Source organism: Populus nigra, chromosome 4 (genome assembly GCF_951802175.1).
Source record: "Populus nigra chromosome 4, ddPopNigr1.1, whole genome shotgun sequence".
In the NCBI taxonomy this organism is placed as follows: Eukaryota; Viridiplantae; Streptophyta; class Magnoliopsida; order Malpighiales; family Salicaceae; genus Populus; species Populus nigra.
Window position 1 is genome coordinate 5,820,739 of NC_084855.1, and position 17,217 is coordinate 5,837,955.

The following is a 17,217-nucleotide window of genomic DNA, read 5'->3' on the forward strand; positions in this document are numbered from 1 at the left end:
GACCTTCCTTATCAAATACTATCAACTCCGCTCCTGCTTGTAAAGCTGTTTGAAAGTGTAGTAATAATTATTTTTTATTTGAAAATATATTAAAATAATATTTTTAATGTTTTAAAAATAATTTTTGACATTAGCCTATTAAAATGAACTAAAAACACAAAAAAATATTAATTTGAAATAAATAAAAAAATTTCAAAAATTTCAAAAATATTTTTAAAACACAAAAACAAACATACACCGTGTTTATTTGGAAAACCTCTAATACATTCATATTTTGCAATTGAATATTAGGATATTTAATGTGATTTAATCATACATACAAGGTCTCTCTAAAAAGAATCTCTTCGTGCCTTCATCGGTGAAGTTAATAAACATGATTATACTGCCTTTTAGCTATATAAGAAAGCAATTACGAGGTTTAAAACGAATACTTTATATTGAATATCACTAACCTTCCTACCACATAAGCCAGTATCTTCATTGTTTCAGGCACAAGGCAAATGCCCCCTCCTCCGAAGTCGATGAAAGCCAAGATTTTTTGATGCACTCCATTGTCTCGGGAAGAATTTCCGATCTTTCTTTGCTTTTTTTTCCTGAAAATTTTAAATCTGAAAAACGTTATAGGTCAAGTTTAATAAGACATTGAACTGGGAAATATGGGGCGGGTTTACACCATTTTTAAAAATAAAATAAAATAAAATAAAATAATTTTAATAAAAATACTGAGCTGACTTTGTTTTCCCACTAGTTAGAAAAATACTCCCAGTATTTGGCCATCTAATAACGTGAAGTGCTCCCTTCCAACTTTTCTGCTCAACAACAACGACCGCAGCGCAGCAGCAATCCCTTTCACTGATGTCGTTTTTGTAGATCAAGCAACTCCGCCAAAAACTTAGGCGTCAAAAGCCGTGGTCAGACGTGAAAATAATAGTTGAACTAGCTCGTAGCTTTCACAAGGTAATTGGCATCGTAGTTTAACAACAACCAGTATCATAAAATATAATCAATTAATCATTAAATATTACATTCTGATTTGAGATTTGTTTAACCGAGATTGCCAAATAATAATAATAATAAAATGCCCACTCAATCAGAGCATCACGTGCTGGAGTTTGACTTAACGAGTGTCCGAATCAAGCATCTTCTATTGGCGGTGCAAACCATCACACCCTTCATCCTGCCTAATAAATAGTTTACAAACGAACAAAAGTTATTGCCCCCACGGTATATTCTTAACGTTTATGGGAAAAATATATTTTTTTTGTTTTATATTGTTTTTTTAATATTTTTTAGATATTTTTAATATATTAAATTAAAAATAAATTTTAAGAAATAAAAAATATTTTTAAAAAGCAGTAATCATGGAGGGGCTAATAATCAAGTTGAAAAAAGCGCGGGAACAAAGCATGGGATGCCCACGATTGTAGTCTTTCTAGGATATATAGTTAATTTATAATAATTACAGGCTGAAAAAAACGTACCAGTCAAATTCTGCGTTACGACTCGAAGCAGTTGAATTAAACAATAAAATTTATAAAATGCACGCTGGTGTTGGAAATGATAAGCATGAGTTTCTAAGAGAAACTAAAAATAAATTTAATAATTAGAGGGATGAAAAGGAACGACACTGATTGTTTACGCACTGCGCTGTGTTCTTGCGAAAATTAAAACCAATATTTTAAATTAATGTTTTTTTTTGTTTTTAAATTGTGTTTAAAAATAAAAAAATATATTTCAATATATTTTTAAATAAAAAATATCGTACAATGAAAACATCTGGTCAGATTCCAATGAATGCATGACAGCCATGAACACCTCTAGGTTCTGGCGTCGTTGAAATCTGCAGTCCCAATTTATTAATATTTGCACAAGGCACGGATTCTTGGGGGTGATACATGAACGACGTGTATTTCTGTGTCTCTTGGAAATGAATGCTCCATGGAGTCTGTATGTATAGAAGAAAGCAAACGAAACTCGCCTTTCTCAGATCTCAATATATTAGAGAAAACAAAACGTTCGGGGCTGTTTATTTTCGAGTTTTAATTTTTTTTATTTTAAATTAATATATTTTTAAATTAGAGCAGCACTGTATTTGTTCTCACAAGCTTTTAACAAACGAGGGTTTGGTGCAGGGATTGAATTATTATCTTGTTATTTATTTATTTTAATTTATTTTTTTAATATGGTGATGTTGAATATAAATTTTAAGAAATAATAAAATATTAATTTAGTAAATAAATTTAAAAAGTAATCTCTAGCGCGAACACGGAACCTTGTTTTTCCCGCCTTTTGTTTTTCTTCTGTTAAAAAGCAGGCGTATTCTCTCACCACTTTATTATTACTGCCAACAACAGCAAAAAAAAAAAAAAAAAAACCCTGAAATTGGTAGCAGTAATAATGACAAGGTCCGTTTGCATTGGCTGGCGGGTTCCACGAGTGTTCTTCACTTCCCCATTCTCCCTCCATTTCTCTGCAAAACCCTGCACAGAAGAAGAGGACATGGACCCCTCTTCTGCTTCCCTCTCTGACACATCCCTAACAGTAATCACACATCTCTATACATCAATTTCTCCTTTTTAATTCATCTAATTCAGCATCCCCAGTTCCATCATCCGTCAACCCAAGATGAAGAAAACATTAAATAACTCGAAATCTAAACTCCTTTCCTGATCCAATTACTCCAATATCCACCGTCTGATTCAGATCCTCGCTATTTCTTTCTATTTATTAGTACCACTACTATGGTTTCCAACTGTTCCCTTTTCTATCAATCTATTAGTAGCCGTCACTTGCTCCGTGCACCGAAAAAGATCACTCATCTCCAAAACAATGCTCTCTCCTTCTAGAATTCTTGCACGGTCACCATGAAAGCTACACCGTTTCATTTCTCTTTCAAGAATTACTTTCCTTTCTCATTGCTATGGGCTGTGGAGGTTCTAAAGTGGACGATTTACCACTAGTAGTTCTCTGTAGGGAGCGCAAGGAAATCATCAAAGCTGCCTCCGACCACCGCTACGCTCTCGCTGCTGCACACGTGGCTTATTTTCATTCGCTGAGAGACGTTGGCGACGCGATTCGCCGGTTTGTCGATGAAGGGCTCGTGATCGCCTCTTCCTCAACCGCTCCTGCCTCTCCTGTACTAACATTACCATCTCGCGAAGGGAAATCCAGGCACATATCGAAGAACTCCTCTACTTCAACCTCACTTTCGCACTCTATAGACACCAAAAGCAAAGACGAGGAGATTGAAGATTCGCATTTGCCCTTGTCTTCCGGGTCGGATTTGGATTCAGACTCCGGTTCAGGTTCAGGTCACATCCACATTCATGATACCCGTGAAGAAGAAGAAGAAGAAGAAGGAGCTGTAAGAGAGATACCTTCTACTTCTTACAATAATAATTTTAATGATTATCCCCAACCTCAAGGAAATTGGGGTTTTCCTAATTACTCAGGAGATAACCCGTATCCTAACCCGTATCCGTATCCATACTCGTATGAGAATTCGTATACTAATACGTATTATATGAAGAGGTCTGCTACTCCGGCTAAAACGGTGGTGTATGAGGATCCGTCAGTAAATGGGTATTCTGATGGCGGGTCGGGTTATTACGGAGGTGGGTATTTTGGGTACCCGATGATGAATTCACCAGCAAGGAAGCCAAGTCCTGAGAAGCCACCACCGGTGCCCCCATCACCACCAAGAGTGTCAACATGGGATTATTTCAATGTGTTCGATGCATACGACAATGGTGGTAGTGGTGGGTATCCAGCTTATCATCCGTACGCGAGATACGGATATGGGTCGAGTACAAGTAGTCCAGATTCGAAAGAGGTGAGGGAGAGAGAAGGGATTCCTGATTTGGAAGATGAAACGGAGCAAGAAGTAATAAAAGAGGTTCATAAAGAGAAGAAGAAAGCGAGTGAAGAAATGGATTTGAATGGAAAAATGAAGTTTAATGAGGAAATGATGAGGAATTACGGAGAGGGTACTTCAAAATCAGTGCATATAGAAAGCAGTAGTGAGAGTTTAGAGTCTGTTAAAGGTAAAGGAATCAAGAGCAGTATGAGTCCGAACACGATTCAGAGTCCTGATAGTATTGTTTCGAAGAGCCCTGAAGAGGGGTCTGTTAGGAAAAAAGGGGTTAGTTTTGAGGTTGAAGATGCATCTAATGTAACAGTGGAAATTGAGTCTTCAAAGCCTAGTAGTGTTCCTACCACTACATTGTCGGCTCATGGTACAAGGGATCTTCAAGAGGTGGTGAAGGAAATAAGGGACGAGTTTGAGACCGCTTCTGGTTATGGGAATGAGGTTGCAATAATGCTTGAGGTGAGCAAGTTGCCTTACCAATGCCAGCAAAGAAGCTCCCTGTTTAAAGGTTGGATTTTTTTATTTCATTTTATTTTTTTGTTATGTTTGTTTCAGTGGTTTTCTAGTTTGTTTCTTAGGCATGTGGTCAAATTTCCGTTTGGGTTCTTTTTGTTCTGATTATTTTTTGTGGATTGTCTATCATACTTGCACGCACCATTACAGTCAAGGTGAAGGTTTAGAGTGAAAGAAAATTATCCACTGAATGGTTATATTTCCTTGAAGAATTCTCATAGGAGATTGGCTCTTTGACCCCAAATATTCGATATGATATTAACTTGAATGTTAATTTTAGTGCCATGTCTTTTCCTCTTCCCTTTGATGGGTTCTGCTGGAGAATGCTTGCTGTTAAAGCGCCTCATTTCCGTCATTTTGTTGAATTTAAGTATTATCTCTATCAGATACAATAATCTTGCCACTCAAGTAAAACTGACATGCCTTGGTGCAGTGATTCTTTCCAGGATCTTGTATTTGGTGTCTTCCCACCCTCCTGCAAGGCCATCAGTGCGCATTTCTTCTAGGACAATGAAAATGGCAAAATCTTACCCCTTGGAATCTGGAAATGACTTTGACATGAGGCGGAGAAACCTATCATCTACTCTAGAGGAAATTTACGCTTGGGAGAAGAAACTATACAAGGAAGTGAGGGTATGGGGCAATGATGTTGTGGGTTTCTTCTTTGGTTGCCATGATTTTATTTTTCTAATATTCACCTAATAATTAAGTTTGAGTTTAATGCCTGTTAAAAGGCATCCGGTTCATAAACTTGTACGAGGAAATTTTTTCTTGTGCCACCAACAAACTAGCTTGTTTGATATGGAAATGTCAACGTATTTTGCATTCTTCCATACAGTAGATATTGTTCAGTGTTTGGTTTGATCAGTCTTAGATGTATAGTACAATTTAAACGTGCCTGCTAATGATATTGAAAAAGGAAAATTATGCTTTGTGAAAACAAAATTGAAAATTTTCAAGAATTAATTTGTCTTTATATGATGGAAGATGTCTGAGTATTAATAGTTGTGCTGCTACTTTAGTTGCTGTTGGATCTTTCTTATCAAGTGAAGTATTTCTGTGGATGTTTAGGATGAAGAACGGCTACGGGTCATCTATGAAAAGGAGTGCAAAAGGTTAAAAATGTTGGATGACCGTGGGGCAGAGTCTAGTAAAATTGATGCTAGTCAGGCTTCGATAAGGAAATTGCTGACAAAAATCAATGTGTGTATCCGAGCTGTTGATGCCATATCCAGTAAGATACACAGGTTGAGGGATGAAGAATTGCAGCCTCAGATCACTGAATTGATTCATGGGTAAGTTTACTGCTGTGCTCCTTGGTCTTTTCAATGCTAAGCAATTTGGGGTTCACAACTTGCATGTCTTACACGAAATATAACTGAGGTTTTGGGGGCAAATGTGTGAATGGTTAGTCCTTGGGGACTATCACTTGCCATTTGTCCATGCAAGGATATGGTGTCTGCTAGGTTACTCAAACCAGGGCTGGTACGCTGACAGAGAACTATGGTGATCTCACTCACCATCTATGCCTCTTGTGCTGTGTTGAGATACCTGAGTTGGTAAAATGACCTTTATTGTCAGTCTTTACGATAATGCATTCAATAAACTGGTTATTGAATCTTGCTTTCTCCTTGTTCACTGAAGCATACTGGTTATATGCACAAGTAGAGGGCATTTCTGTGTTTTGGACCTATTAATACTCATCATTTCTAGCTGCTACTTGATTCGGATATCATCTTCTACTTTTTTACGGATTTGTGAAGTATTTCATCCTAAGTTTTGATAACCCTTGCACACTTTTTTTGTGGCTCTAGCAGAAATTGTAAAAGTTAGGAGACTTTCTGATTTGTAGTGCTGTTGGCATGCCTGTTTAGTGTGGGTGAAGTATGATTGGAAGATGGAAGAAAAGACCAGTGCATGTGCAAATCTTTTTTGTTCTGTCAATTATTTGATCACTAGTGTTTTGGATTCTTCCATTTTCATATGATAATGGACTTCTATTTGCAGGTTGATCAGAATGTGGAAGTCCATGCTCAGATGTCACCAGAAGCAGTTCCAAGCTATTATGGATAGCAAAGTTCGCTCTCTAAAAGCACGGAGAGATTCTGGTTTGAAAGCCACAGTTGAACTTGAAGTGGAGCTTATTAATTGGTGCACCTGTTTTAACAATTGGATTAACACCCAAAAATCGTATGTTGAGTCATTAAATGGGTGGCTGTTAAGGTGCCTTCACCAGGAACCTGAAGTAACCGCTGATGGGATTGTGCCCTTCTCCCCGAGCAGAATTGGTGCTCCACCTATTTTTGTAATTTGCAATGATTGGTACCAAGGAATTGTTAGGATTTCTGAGCAGGAGGGGGTTGAAAATGCCATGCTTGGTTTTACTTCAAGCTTACATCAGTTGTGGGAACGGCAAGATGAGGAGCAGCGACAGAGGATCAAAGCAGACTACCTTACAAGGGATTTTGAGAAACAGCTTAAAACCTTGCGAATGGAGAAGGGAAGGATTGAGCAGGAGCGTGGAATCTCACCTCCAGATAAAACCATGTCAAAGGTTTCTTCAGAGAGTGGAATCTCACCACTAGATGATCTAAAGGTGGATTTGGATTCAATGAGGAAGAAATTGGAAGAAGAGAGGGCAAGGCACAAGGAAACAGCCAAATCAGTCCATGATGCAGCTTCCAGTAGTTTACAAGCAGGTTTGGTCCCAATTTTTCAGGCTCTGGGCAAGTTCACTTCCGAAGTTCTGAAAGCTCATGAAGAAGTTAGGCTTTGAGATGCTAGGGGCCCATAGGAAATGCATCAGCAGCTATGTTGAAGGTCCTTCAGGGAAAGTTACCCTGCTTTACCTGGATCAAGTAACAATTGGAAAAAGGTTAGATTCGTAAGGAAAGTAAAGGGAGATGAATAAAGCAAATATACCAGAAAGGATTTGGCACAACGGGTAAAACTACTTCGATAAGATAACGGGAGTGCAATATAGAATTGCTTAGAGAAGCTGGGGGTTTTTGGGGAAGAAATATGTGGGAGAGGCAAGTCAAACCGTTGTTTCCGTTTCAACTGGTTCTGCCCTAACCCCTGAGTAGATGATATGTAGGAATTTGTACAGAAATTCATTTATTGGTTGATTGGTTGTTGGTGGATGTATTTGGTGCCAACTGAACTGATGGGATGGAGGATTCAGATGGTGGGCGTGGGCTCTTCGATGTAGAATTTTTATTTTAAAAAATTTTTGAATGAAGTACTTGGTAATGAAATTGAGGAGCCGTTTTTGACTGCCATGGGAGTTGTTGATTGCACCTGAATGAATGATTTGTGTGATTTTCTCTTTACAAGGATTCAGTGATGCATGTGCACGGAGGGCAAAACGTTCCAGTGCTATTTTGTTTAATAATCATTTGTTGAACAGGATGCTTGACGTCCAGTTTCTGTTGGATTTCCATGGTTGATGAAGGCTGCTGGAGTTCTCACTCTACAAAATTCATCGTCTTCTGGAACTGCTGCGGGTAAGAGGTGGATATATGTTTAAGGGACGCAAATTTCTGCGTGCATGTTCTTGCTATAATTTAGGAGGACGAAGACACGTGGTGTCGTGGAGGCCTCCCTCCTGCTTATGTTAAAAGTTAGAGCTTGTCTGTATCCCAGTATCACTGGTGGTGTTGTACTTGTACATATATAAATTTTATTGAAAAAAATAATATTTTAGTATAATTTCTTGTTTTCTTATCAATTTATTTTTTAATAACAAAATATAGTTTTTTTTAGATATGTTCCTTATATCAATTAGAATAAATTGAACAATTAAAAATAAGGATTAAAAATGCAATTTTTCATACGAATTTAAGAAAAGCTATGTTGCTTTTTGGCTTTTAATCTGTTTTTTTCCCCCTTTTAATCATGTATTCATGCGACAGATCCAAACTATATCTTATTAAATTGGTGTCTAATGAAGTTCTAAATCTAAACAAATCATTTAATTCTAAAAGATATACAAAAAGAATAAACTATAAACTCACAAGATACCACAAACAACACGCCACAATAAAATTACCACCCGAAGTAGTTTTTTTATATAATTATAGTAATACTAGCTAGCTGTTCTCGACAATATATTATTGAGTAGTTTTAATAACCCATTTATATTTTATTATGCAGAAATTAAAATAAATATTCATAAAAAATTAACAAATTATTGAGAAAAATATATTTTTTCATGCAATTTCTTCCTTTCTTATTCATATATTTCTTTGTTGTGATAAGAACATGTTTTTTATGAGCAACATTTTTTTTTAATAAGAACTAGAGGTAGTTAAAATAAATATTTGTAAAAACTTCAATCACATTAATTAAGATGAAAAAATGTATCTCTTGAGTCAAAATTCCATTTATTCATATATTTCTTTCCATTTTTTTTATTTTGATAAAAATATATTTTTGATATAAAAATATATTGTTTTTATATAGAAACTTGTCATGAAAAGTAATTTTCATTAAAAAGACATGAAAAATTAATAATCAATCATTCATATGTGATAGGAGGGAAACAAATAATCCTAGAAAATTATGAAAAAAAAATGCAATAAAAATTATATTTCATTACTATTTTGAATATTCACGAGCATTTGTTTTTTTTTTAATTTTGCATAATGTGTTCATTTATAATAATTCATAAAAATAATTATTAATATTATCATTAAAAATTATTAGTTTTTTGAAAACCATGATGGAATTGGATAATATGATAAATAATATTTAAATTATTTTATTTACATGATTTTTATTTAATATCAACAAAAAAAATAACAAACAACATATCCATATCATTTGTTGTTTAAATTTTAGCCACCTTTAATAGTTGAAATGTGATATAAATTTGAGACCCCATAAAACTTTAACTTGTTTCCACATGTAAAACATCCAAACACATTGTAATAACTTCATTGAACTCATTTTTAACCCCCAAAACATCATTTATCTAGTTTAAAGACTAAAATTAATTTGAATAAAAACACCTTCTCGACAATGGATTTACTTTTTCCATGAAAAATTCAAACTATTTCTTTGAAATTCTTCTTTGCAAGAGAACCCGCGAACTCAAGCTTAATTTTTCTCATGATCGGAATGTGATCGACCAACAACTTTTCCTTCCCTTTTATTTTTCTATGATTTTTTATTTATTGTCCCAACATCCATCCAGGGGCTAAAATGTAAAAATAAAAAAGTAAAGAGTTGAAATAGAAAATTATAAAACTCTAGGAATCAAATAATGCGTAAATTAAATTTTTGAGAACCAAATTAAAGTTTTCCTTGTCTTTTAAATAGTGGGTTCTATTTTTTATTTTGTTTCCTATTCTTTTATTTTTTAAATTTATGTTTAATTAAAAGTCATAGTTTTTCCAAATAATTTGTACAGGTGAGATCATGCAAAAAGAAGCAAATCTCAATTAGAAAAACTACTAGCGTAGTATATAGCCCGTGAGGATGAAATTATTTCTAAAAAACCGAATTGTTTAAGAAACCGAGCGGTCGTGTATTGTGCTACAGTAACGTACTCACGTATTCTCCCAGCTGCGCCGAAATAATTTTTAAGACCTCAACAGTTCGGCGTGAGTGTCGCAACCCTTTGAATTCGAAGAAGCTGTTTTATTCCTTGGAAAATGAAAAAATAAAAAATAAAAAATCCCAGTATTGAGACGAGAGAGGCCCTGCAGGTCTTCACACCTCGCTATTTACCTCTCCTCGTTGACCGTTGGATGGGATCTGATTCATCAGCATCAACCGTCCACGTACACACACGAGTGTCACTAGTAAATTATTTGGACAGCCAGGATATCGGTACACTAATTTTAACCTTATCTCATTCAAATACACAGACTTTAATTTTATTTATTTGAGTACACCTTTTTTTTTTCTTTTTCAAAACTACCGGTCAAACACTGTAGAATCACATGATAGAAGTTTACCTGGTTAGAGTAGCATTATTTTAACTGTACCTGTAATTTATTTATTATTATATAATAGTTCTCAAATTTGATGCAGATGGCTTGTCATTTATCTGAACAGAGAATCTAATTTAGTATAACTTTTTTTTTTGTCATCAAGAAAAAATATAATTGCATATTAAAAAATGAATACATGTATTTAATAAAACAGATTAAAAATTATGTATCAATAAATGATAATAAATCTATTGATTCCAATTAAAAGTTAAGTTGAAAAGTTGGGATAAAGATGTGTATAACGATATCTAATTTCATGTCATGGGAAGCTTTTTTGTTTTTTTTTTAATTCAATCATACATAACAAGATTATTTTCTGCTAGAAAATAAATAATTTAAACTCCATCGAGAAAATTCTAGTATAATTCCTTCTCTTTTTATTAATATATCTTGTCAATATTTTTTTTTTGAATGGATTCTTAAATTGATAAAAAATATATATGAAAAGAATACAAGTAAAAAATAGATATATTTTTCTCATTCAATATCAATGAGAAAATTAAATTTAGGTTTGAAATTATTAAATTATAATTATCCATAAATTTTTTGATAATATCATCATAAACAAATTGTTAATCTTATGAAAAACAACAATATTGTTTTTTTTATTAGGAGCACAATTTGATACTAAAAGGGAGCAAAAATTAAAATAAATTTTACTTAAAAATTTAAGCTATCTGAAACAAGTAGGAAACATGTATTTTCAAATTTCATTTCAAATTTAATTTTTTTATTGATGTATCTCCGGACTATTCAAGTGAAATAATATTTTTTTAACCATAATTACTATTTTTTTAAAAAATCATTTTTGTCAATGCAAGTTAAAAGAAAATGTATCAAGATAATGTGACACTGTTTATTATTATTATTATTTTAATTTTGTCAGTGCAAGTTATGGATAGTGAAGCCTTAACTTTTTTTTTCCTACCGCAATCTTTGCTAACATCTTTTATTTTAAATTAAATTAATTTTTATTTAATATAATATTATCTCGAAGGAAATTCTTCCAAAGAAAAAAAGTTCCACGCTAAAAAATAAAAAATTAGAAGAAGTTTTCTTACAAAATGCACTTACTAGGACATCTAAAAAATTGGTGTATCAGAGCAAGAAATTATAATAAAATAAAATTCATATAGTTGACCGAGAAAAGGGTGAAAAATGGCATCCGAACGTTGTAATTAACCCAGTCATTAGTATCTAATAATCGCAATAAAGCAAAATTCCTTGAAAAAAGATGGAATCAAAGCTAAAAAACAAAAGAGGCCCAATCCCATACGTGTACACTGTAAGTAGCAGATCCTCAGCAGCAAATCACGCGGACCACTGATTTAAAGTTTAAACAATTTTAGAATGCTGCAACTCTGACGTTTTCTTATTCAATTGGTTGAAACTTTCCCCATCTATACGCGCGGCACCACCGAAACAATACCAGTCTAACCCATACTACTCCCCTAGGGAAAAATCAAGAATACAAGATATATACTTACCTTAATATATTCAACTTACCGAATATCTACGCATGACGCGACTAGACCAATGAAAACCATCCACCTGGATAGGCCACCACAGACAAAGCGAGTAGGCAGAAAAAAAAAAATACTCGAGAAGCTAAATATATAAAAATATCTGCAAAAGATGCCACGTGCTACTTCCATGCTTGTCTCGTTCTCTTGCTACTCACAAGCCTCCATAAAACCCTGTACCCACTTCAACAAGAAGAAAGTCGAAACTCCCTCTCAACCAACCAGCAATGGCTTCTACGGTTTCGTTCTGGTCTTGTATATTCCTCCTCTCTCTAATTGTAGCGCTCTCTGCTGGAGAGGATGAATCAAAGGAGTACGTGTTGACTCTAGATCACTCCAATTTCAATGAGACCGTTAGCAAGCACGATTTCATCGTCGTCGAATTCTACGCTCCCTGGTACACACTACAATTCAATTCTGTCTGCCCTTTTCTCTTGGTTCTTTCACTATTTTTTTTTTAAATATGGTTAATCGTGTTTGTTCTTATGGATCTCGTTTTTTTTATGCTTTATCATGTGATTCTTGATCTAATGTTAGATCTAGTAATTTGTTGCTTTTATTTTTTAAATTACGGTTTTAGCAATGGGATTGAAGTTAGATCTTGTAACTGCAAAGTGACCTTTTCGTCATGTATAAATTTTGATGATGAAGTTATCATTTTTTTTTAAATTTTTTTAATCTATTGATGTATTTTATATCAAATTTTGAAAAATCCTTTTGGAATTGATTTTGGGTTAGAGTTTAAATCTTTTGTGTTTTACTAACAGGTGTGGCCACTGTAAGAAGCTAGCTCCAGAGGTAAACAGCTTTTCTTTATAATTATCTGATTGCCTTGATTAAGATTGGGATGATGGTTATATGATTGGGATTATTGTTATACTCTTTTGTAGTACGAGAAAGCTGCTTCTATACTGAGCAGCAATGATCCTCAAGTTGTTCTTGCCAAAGTTGATGCGAATGAGGATGCTAACAAAGAGATCGCTAGTCAATATGACGTCAAGGGATTCCCCACTATTGTAATTTTGAGAAAGGGAGGGAAGTCTGTTCAAGAATACAAAGGTCCTCGTGAGGCAGATGGAATTGTTGAGTATCTGAAGAAACAAAGTGGTCCTGCTTCTGCTGAATTAAAATCAGATGATGATGCTACTGGTTTCATTGGTGACAAGAAAGTAGTAATTGTAAGTTCATCTTCTGACGCCTTTTACTCTTTTTTTTATCTGTGACTGAATTTTGCACGTGAACAGTTATTATTATGGTTTTGCAGGTTGGGGTGTTCCCAAAGTTCTCTGGGGACGAGTTTGAGAATTTTTTGGCTGTAGCAGAGAAATTGCGTTCTGACTATGAATTCGGCCATACTTTGGATGCTAAGTACCTTCCACGCGGGGAATCATCAGTTTCTGGACCCCTAGTTAGATTGTTCAAGCCATTTGATGAACTCTTTGTTGATTCTAAGGTATTGCTTTATTTACAGTGGGTTTGATGTAAAATTGTCTATCCTTTTCCAGATCTTCAACTATCTTGTGAATCACTGGTTTCTTCTAACAAAGCCACATGCTTGCAGGACTTCAATGTGGATGCTCTTGAGAAGTTTGTTGAAGAGTCCAGCATCCCCATTGTGACTCTCTTCAATAAAGACCCAAGCAATCACCCTTTTGTTGTCAAATATTTTGACAGCCCCCTTGCTAAGGTATAAAAACATGAACTCTTAGTGTTGGCATGTGTTGATAATTTACAAAGTGCATGTTTAAAAATTACTAAATTATGCATTGCTTTAAACATTGATACTCTTAGGATGATTGGGTTTGGTAGTCCCCTTCCACTACATTCCATCGCCTTTACAGCCTGGAAGGTTAGAAAGGGAAACGGATAGCTTGAACCATAATGTTGAATTCCTGATTTTCCTTTTTCTGCGTCGAACATTAACTTGCAAGAAAAAAAAACTTTTCTAAGAAGGTTCCAAATCATTTCTGTTCATTCCTTCAAAACGTGCTTAATTCCAGATTTTTCTCTGCATCCCTTCATGAAATTACAGTGTGTCATGCCATGTCCAGCAGATACAATAAGGTCTTTGCCTTTTTATTCCTTGCATTAATATTTCACTTAAACTCCTTTTTGAAAAGTATTGGTGGGTTTATCATATGAATTGTTGGTGACTTCCATTCATGTCTTCTTTTATACCATATTTTATGGATCTTCTAAGAACCTGATTGACAATTGCAGGCTATGTTGTTTATGAACTTCAGCAGTGAAAATGCCGATTCCATTAGAACTAAGTATCAAGAAGTTGCTGGGCTACACAAAGGAGATGGATTAGTTTTTTTGCTGGGAGATGTTGAGGCTAGTCAAGGTGCCCTGCAGGTTAGTAAGGCTTCTTTTACATGGTACACTTGTTCTATTTTTTACTCGAAATGTTTTTAATCTTTGAAAGATTTGCATGGATGAACAGTATTTTGGACTCAAAGAGGACCAAGTGCCTCTTATCGTCATACAGACTACTGATGGACAGAAATACTTGAAGGCAAACTTGGTGTCTGATCAAATTGCTCCTTGGTTGAAGGAATACAAGGTGATGTTGGTGTTTTAATATTCATAATGAAATGTTTCACTATGATTTGCTCTGTTTCGAGTTGCTTGATGATGGTACTTAATTTTCAGTTGAAGGGCAATAGGCCAATGGATTCGGTCTCTGTGTTCAATTGTCATTAATTAGCAAAACCTTCGTGAAATGTAAAATACTTGCTGAAATACTGTGCAGGAAGGCAAGGTACCACCATTTAAGAAATCCGAACCTATCCCTGAAGTTAATGATGAGCCAGTGAAAGTTGTTGTTGCTGACAGCCTTGATGAATTGGTTACCAAATCTGGAAAAAATGGTACGAATAATCTGCAGTTTTGTAGGGTTCATCAGTTCTTTTTTTTCCACTACATTGTTAGATTGTTATGCACTGCAATCTGTGCTTTCCTGATGGTTTTGTTTCATTTAATTTATCTTTGTTTATTTTAATGATGCGCTGGTGCCTAGTGTATGGTTTTAATTTCTTTGCTAGATTCTAGAGTTCATTAATTCTTTCCTCGCTATATTCCTAGATTAGGATTCATTGGTGCTTTCCTGATGGTTCCATTGGATGGCATCATTGCTGTTTATTTTAGTGATGCGCAAGTGCTCTCTGTGTACCTTTTTCCTCTTTGCCAGTTTCTACAAGTTGTTCACAAAATTATTAGTTAGGCTATTTGCACTCAATCTCTGAGATATTAGAGGAGAACCTCATCTGTTCTTTGTACCTCATTTTGTATTCTGGGTTGTGTTCTATCTTAACAGTTTTTATGGCATCCATTATAACACATGTTTGAGTAACTAAGTAATTTGTGGTGGCCCTTAGTTTTTCTCAATTCGTTTTGGCAACAGAGGTGAAACTTAGTGCATGGTTACTGGTTGTTGTGGTCATTTTCCTTTCCATATTCTGCCCTCTTGTTTTGTAACTATATGGCAGTTTTACAAAAGAATTTGGGTTCTATCCCCTGGTCAGAGGGGAGATCATATTTCCTGGTACACAAAATCACCTTTGTTCTTCCTTTTATTGTTTTCTCCTTTGTCTCATGCATATCAGATGAAATGGGTCTTCCCTCCCCACATGGGCCACACACCCAAACTACCCCTTATCTCCTTCCTCGTTTAAGTGATATTTATGATGTTTTAAATGGATGTTTCCTCTCCTGTCTTCTATAGTTTTAGTTCTTCTCTATAACCTGCGGTGATACTTGACTTCCATATAACTTGGCGGCTTGTCCTCCTTTGCAGTCTTTTTGGAGTTTTATGCCCCTTGGTGTGGTCACTGCCAAAAATTGGCGCCAATCTTGGAGGAAGTTGCTATCTCGTATCAAAGCGATGCTGATGTTGTTATTGCCAAGCTTGTAAGTTTTGTTCATCTCCTGTCTGAAGAAGTCATGCGTGTTATTTCGTTAAATTTTTTACGAGGTATTATAATTACAGATACGTTTGGGTCATTACAATGATTGGCTGCTCACTGTTTTGTTTTTTTTTTTTTTTTCATTTGATTTTTCTACTTGTTTGCTCAAAGAAAATTACTACTAGCCAAACCCTTCACGCATCCACTGGTTCTCTGGCGTATCAGTTTTCCTTGATATTTAGACTATACGGTTTTCACTAATTTTTTGTGGCACCTGTAGGACGCAACTGCAAATGATATCCCAAGTGATACTTTCGACGTCAAAGGATTCCCCACAATTTTCTTTAGGTCAGCTACTGGAAAGTTGGTGCAGTATGAAGGAGATAGGACCAAGCAAGACATCATTGATTTCATTGAGAAGAACAGGGATAAAATTGGCCAACAAGAACCTGCAAAAGAACAAGAGCCAGCTAAAGAACAAGAGCCAGCTAAAGATGAACTTTGAGAAAAACATATCTATTTAGTTATGTATCAATTTTGGGCATAGTTAGTCCTGAATAATCACTATGTGCTCTGATCTTTCGTTGTTAGGGAAAAAGAACGGTTATAAGCAAAAGGGAGAACTGGTTTCTATACTCTTTTTTTGCCTGTTTTTGGTTTTTGGCCGAGCTGTAGAATTTTCACTCCGCCGTCATTATTCTTTGCATCGCTCCATACCGAAAACCGAATTTTCATGTTTCATGCGCTTTCCAAACTGAATAGCTAGTAAAGTCGACCCTCTCGCATGAGGGATTTGAGGCGTGAATTTGGCAGGGGAGTTTACCTATATATGCATACTGATTGCTGTGGAATCATATCGATGGTTAGCCTAAAGAAATGGTTATCAAAACCCTATCACCCTCCTAATCGTGTCAAACTGTACAAGATGAAGCGAGTTTGAGGATTGATGATATAAGTTTCATTTAATTCTCTAGCTAATTTGTTTGTTTACATAAACTTAAAATTGATTTGCTTGATATTTTATAGGGAAAATTACCCCTAGTAGTTTGGTTTATTTTACATTTATCCATTATATCTTAGAAAATTATAGTTTGTCATAGGACAATAAATACTTTTCCCCCATTCCCTTCCCCCTTTAAGCAAGATGTATTGGGCTAGATTTGGGTAGTGACTTGTTTTGGTGGTGAATCTTCGGTGACGGTTGCATGTGAGAGTTGAAAGGATCAAAGTTAGATCAAGAAGTTACGAAGGATTATCTCCTTTTTCATGCTTGCCCTCCTGTTGGTGTAATTCTTAAGGCCTTTGGTAACCTTCTGGAGCTATAAATGCGAGCTCGTTGAATAGATGTTATGAAATGCAACCCATAATTCTTCACAATAACATGTCGACTTGGTAGTGGTAAAATA

General features: G+C 35.1%; 2 protein-coding genes across 3 annotated transcripts; both read left to right on the forward strand.

Annotated features, from left to right (window-relative positions):
- Nucleotides 1–2,414: 2,414 nt before the first annotated feature.
- On the forward strand, nucleotides 2,415–8,092 carry LOC133690769 (protein ROLLING AND ERECT LEAF 2-like). 2 transcript variants are annotated; one of them, XM_062111033.1, is made up of 4 exons: nucleotides 2,415–4,376; nucleotides 4,815–5,032; nucleotides 5,453–5,676; nucleotides 6,389–8,092. In XM_062111033.1, the coding sequence occupies exons 1-4, from the start codon at nucleotides 2,921–2,923 to the stop codon at nucleotides 7,155–7,157; spliced, it is 2,667 nt and encodes an 888-aa protein (XP_061967017.1). In that variant the 5' UTR covers nucleotides 2,415–2,920; the 3' UTR covers nucleotides 7,158–8,092. The 2 variants fall into 2 exon arrangements, with proteins under 2 accessions (XP_061967017.1, XP_061967018.1); XM_062111034.1 differs by having other exon boundaries at nucleotides 2,416–4,376; nucleotides 4,815–5,014.
- Nucleotides 8,093–12,047: 3,955 nt separating this feature from the next.
- On the forward strand, nucleotides 12,048–16,446 carry LOC133691196 (protein disulfide-isomerase-like). The gene is made up of 10 exons (XM_062111597.1): nucleotides 12,048–12,300; nucleotides 12,671–12,701; nucleotides 12,794–13,081; nucleotides 13,168–13,356; nucleotides 13,465–13,590; nucleotides 14,124–14,261; nucleotides 14,350–14,469; nucleotides 14,659–14,776; nucleotides 15,703–15,815; nucleotides 16,092–16,446. The coding sequence occupies exons 1-10, from the start codon at nucleotides 12,131–12,133 to the stop codon at nucleotides 16,314–16,316; spliced, it is 1,518 nt and encodes a 505-aa protein (XP_061967581.1). The 5' UTR covers nucleotides 12,048–12,130; the 3' UTR covers nucleotides 16,317–16,446.
- The last annotated feature ends 771 nt before the right edge of the window (nucleotides 16,447–17,217 follow it).

What these genes read in the sequence shown, in the direction of transcription:
- LOC133690769 (XM_062111033.1), top strand. Translation starts at nt 2,921, where the DNA reads ATGGGCTGTGGAGGTTCTAAAGTGGACGATTTACCACTAGTAGTTCTC. An exon ending in GGGTATGGGGCAATGATGTT is followed by an intron (nt 5,033 to 5,452) that starts GTGGGTTTCTTC and finishes GTGGATGTTTAG; the next exon opens with GATGAAGAACGGCTACGGGT. An exon ending in ATCACTGAATTGATTCATGG is followed by an intron (nt 5,677 to 6,388) that starts GTAAGTTTACTG and finishes TTCTATTTGCAG; the next exon opens with GTTGATCAGAATGTGGAAGT.
- LOC133691196 (XM_062111597.1), top strand. Translation starts at nt 12,131, where the DNA reads ATGGCTTCTACGGTTTCGTTCTGGTCTTGTATATTCCTCCTCTCTCTA. An exon ending in GTCGAATTCTACGCTCCCTG is followed by an intron (nt 12,301 to 12,670) that starts GTACACACTACA and finishes TTTTACTAACAG; the next exon opens with GTGTGGCCACTGTAAGAAGC. An exon ending in TACCAAATCTGGAAAAAATG is followed by an intron (nt 14,777 to 15,702) that starts GTACGAATAATC and finishes CCTCCTTTGCAG; the next exon opens with TCTTTTTGGAGTTTTATGCC.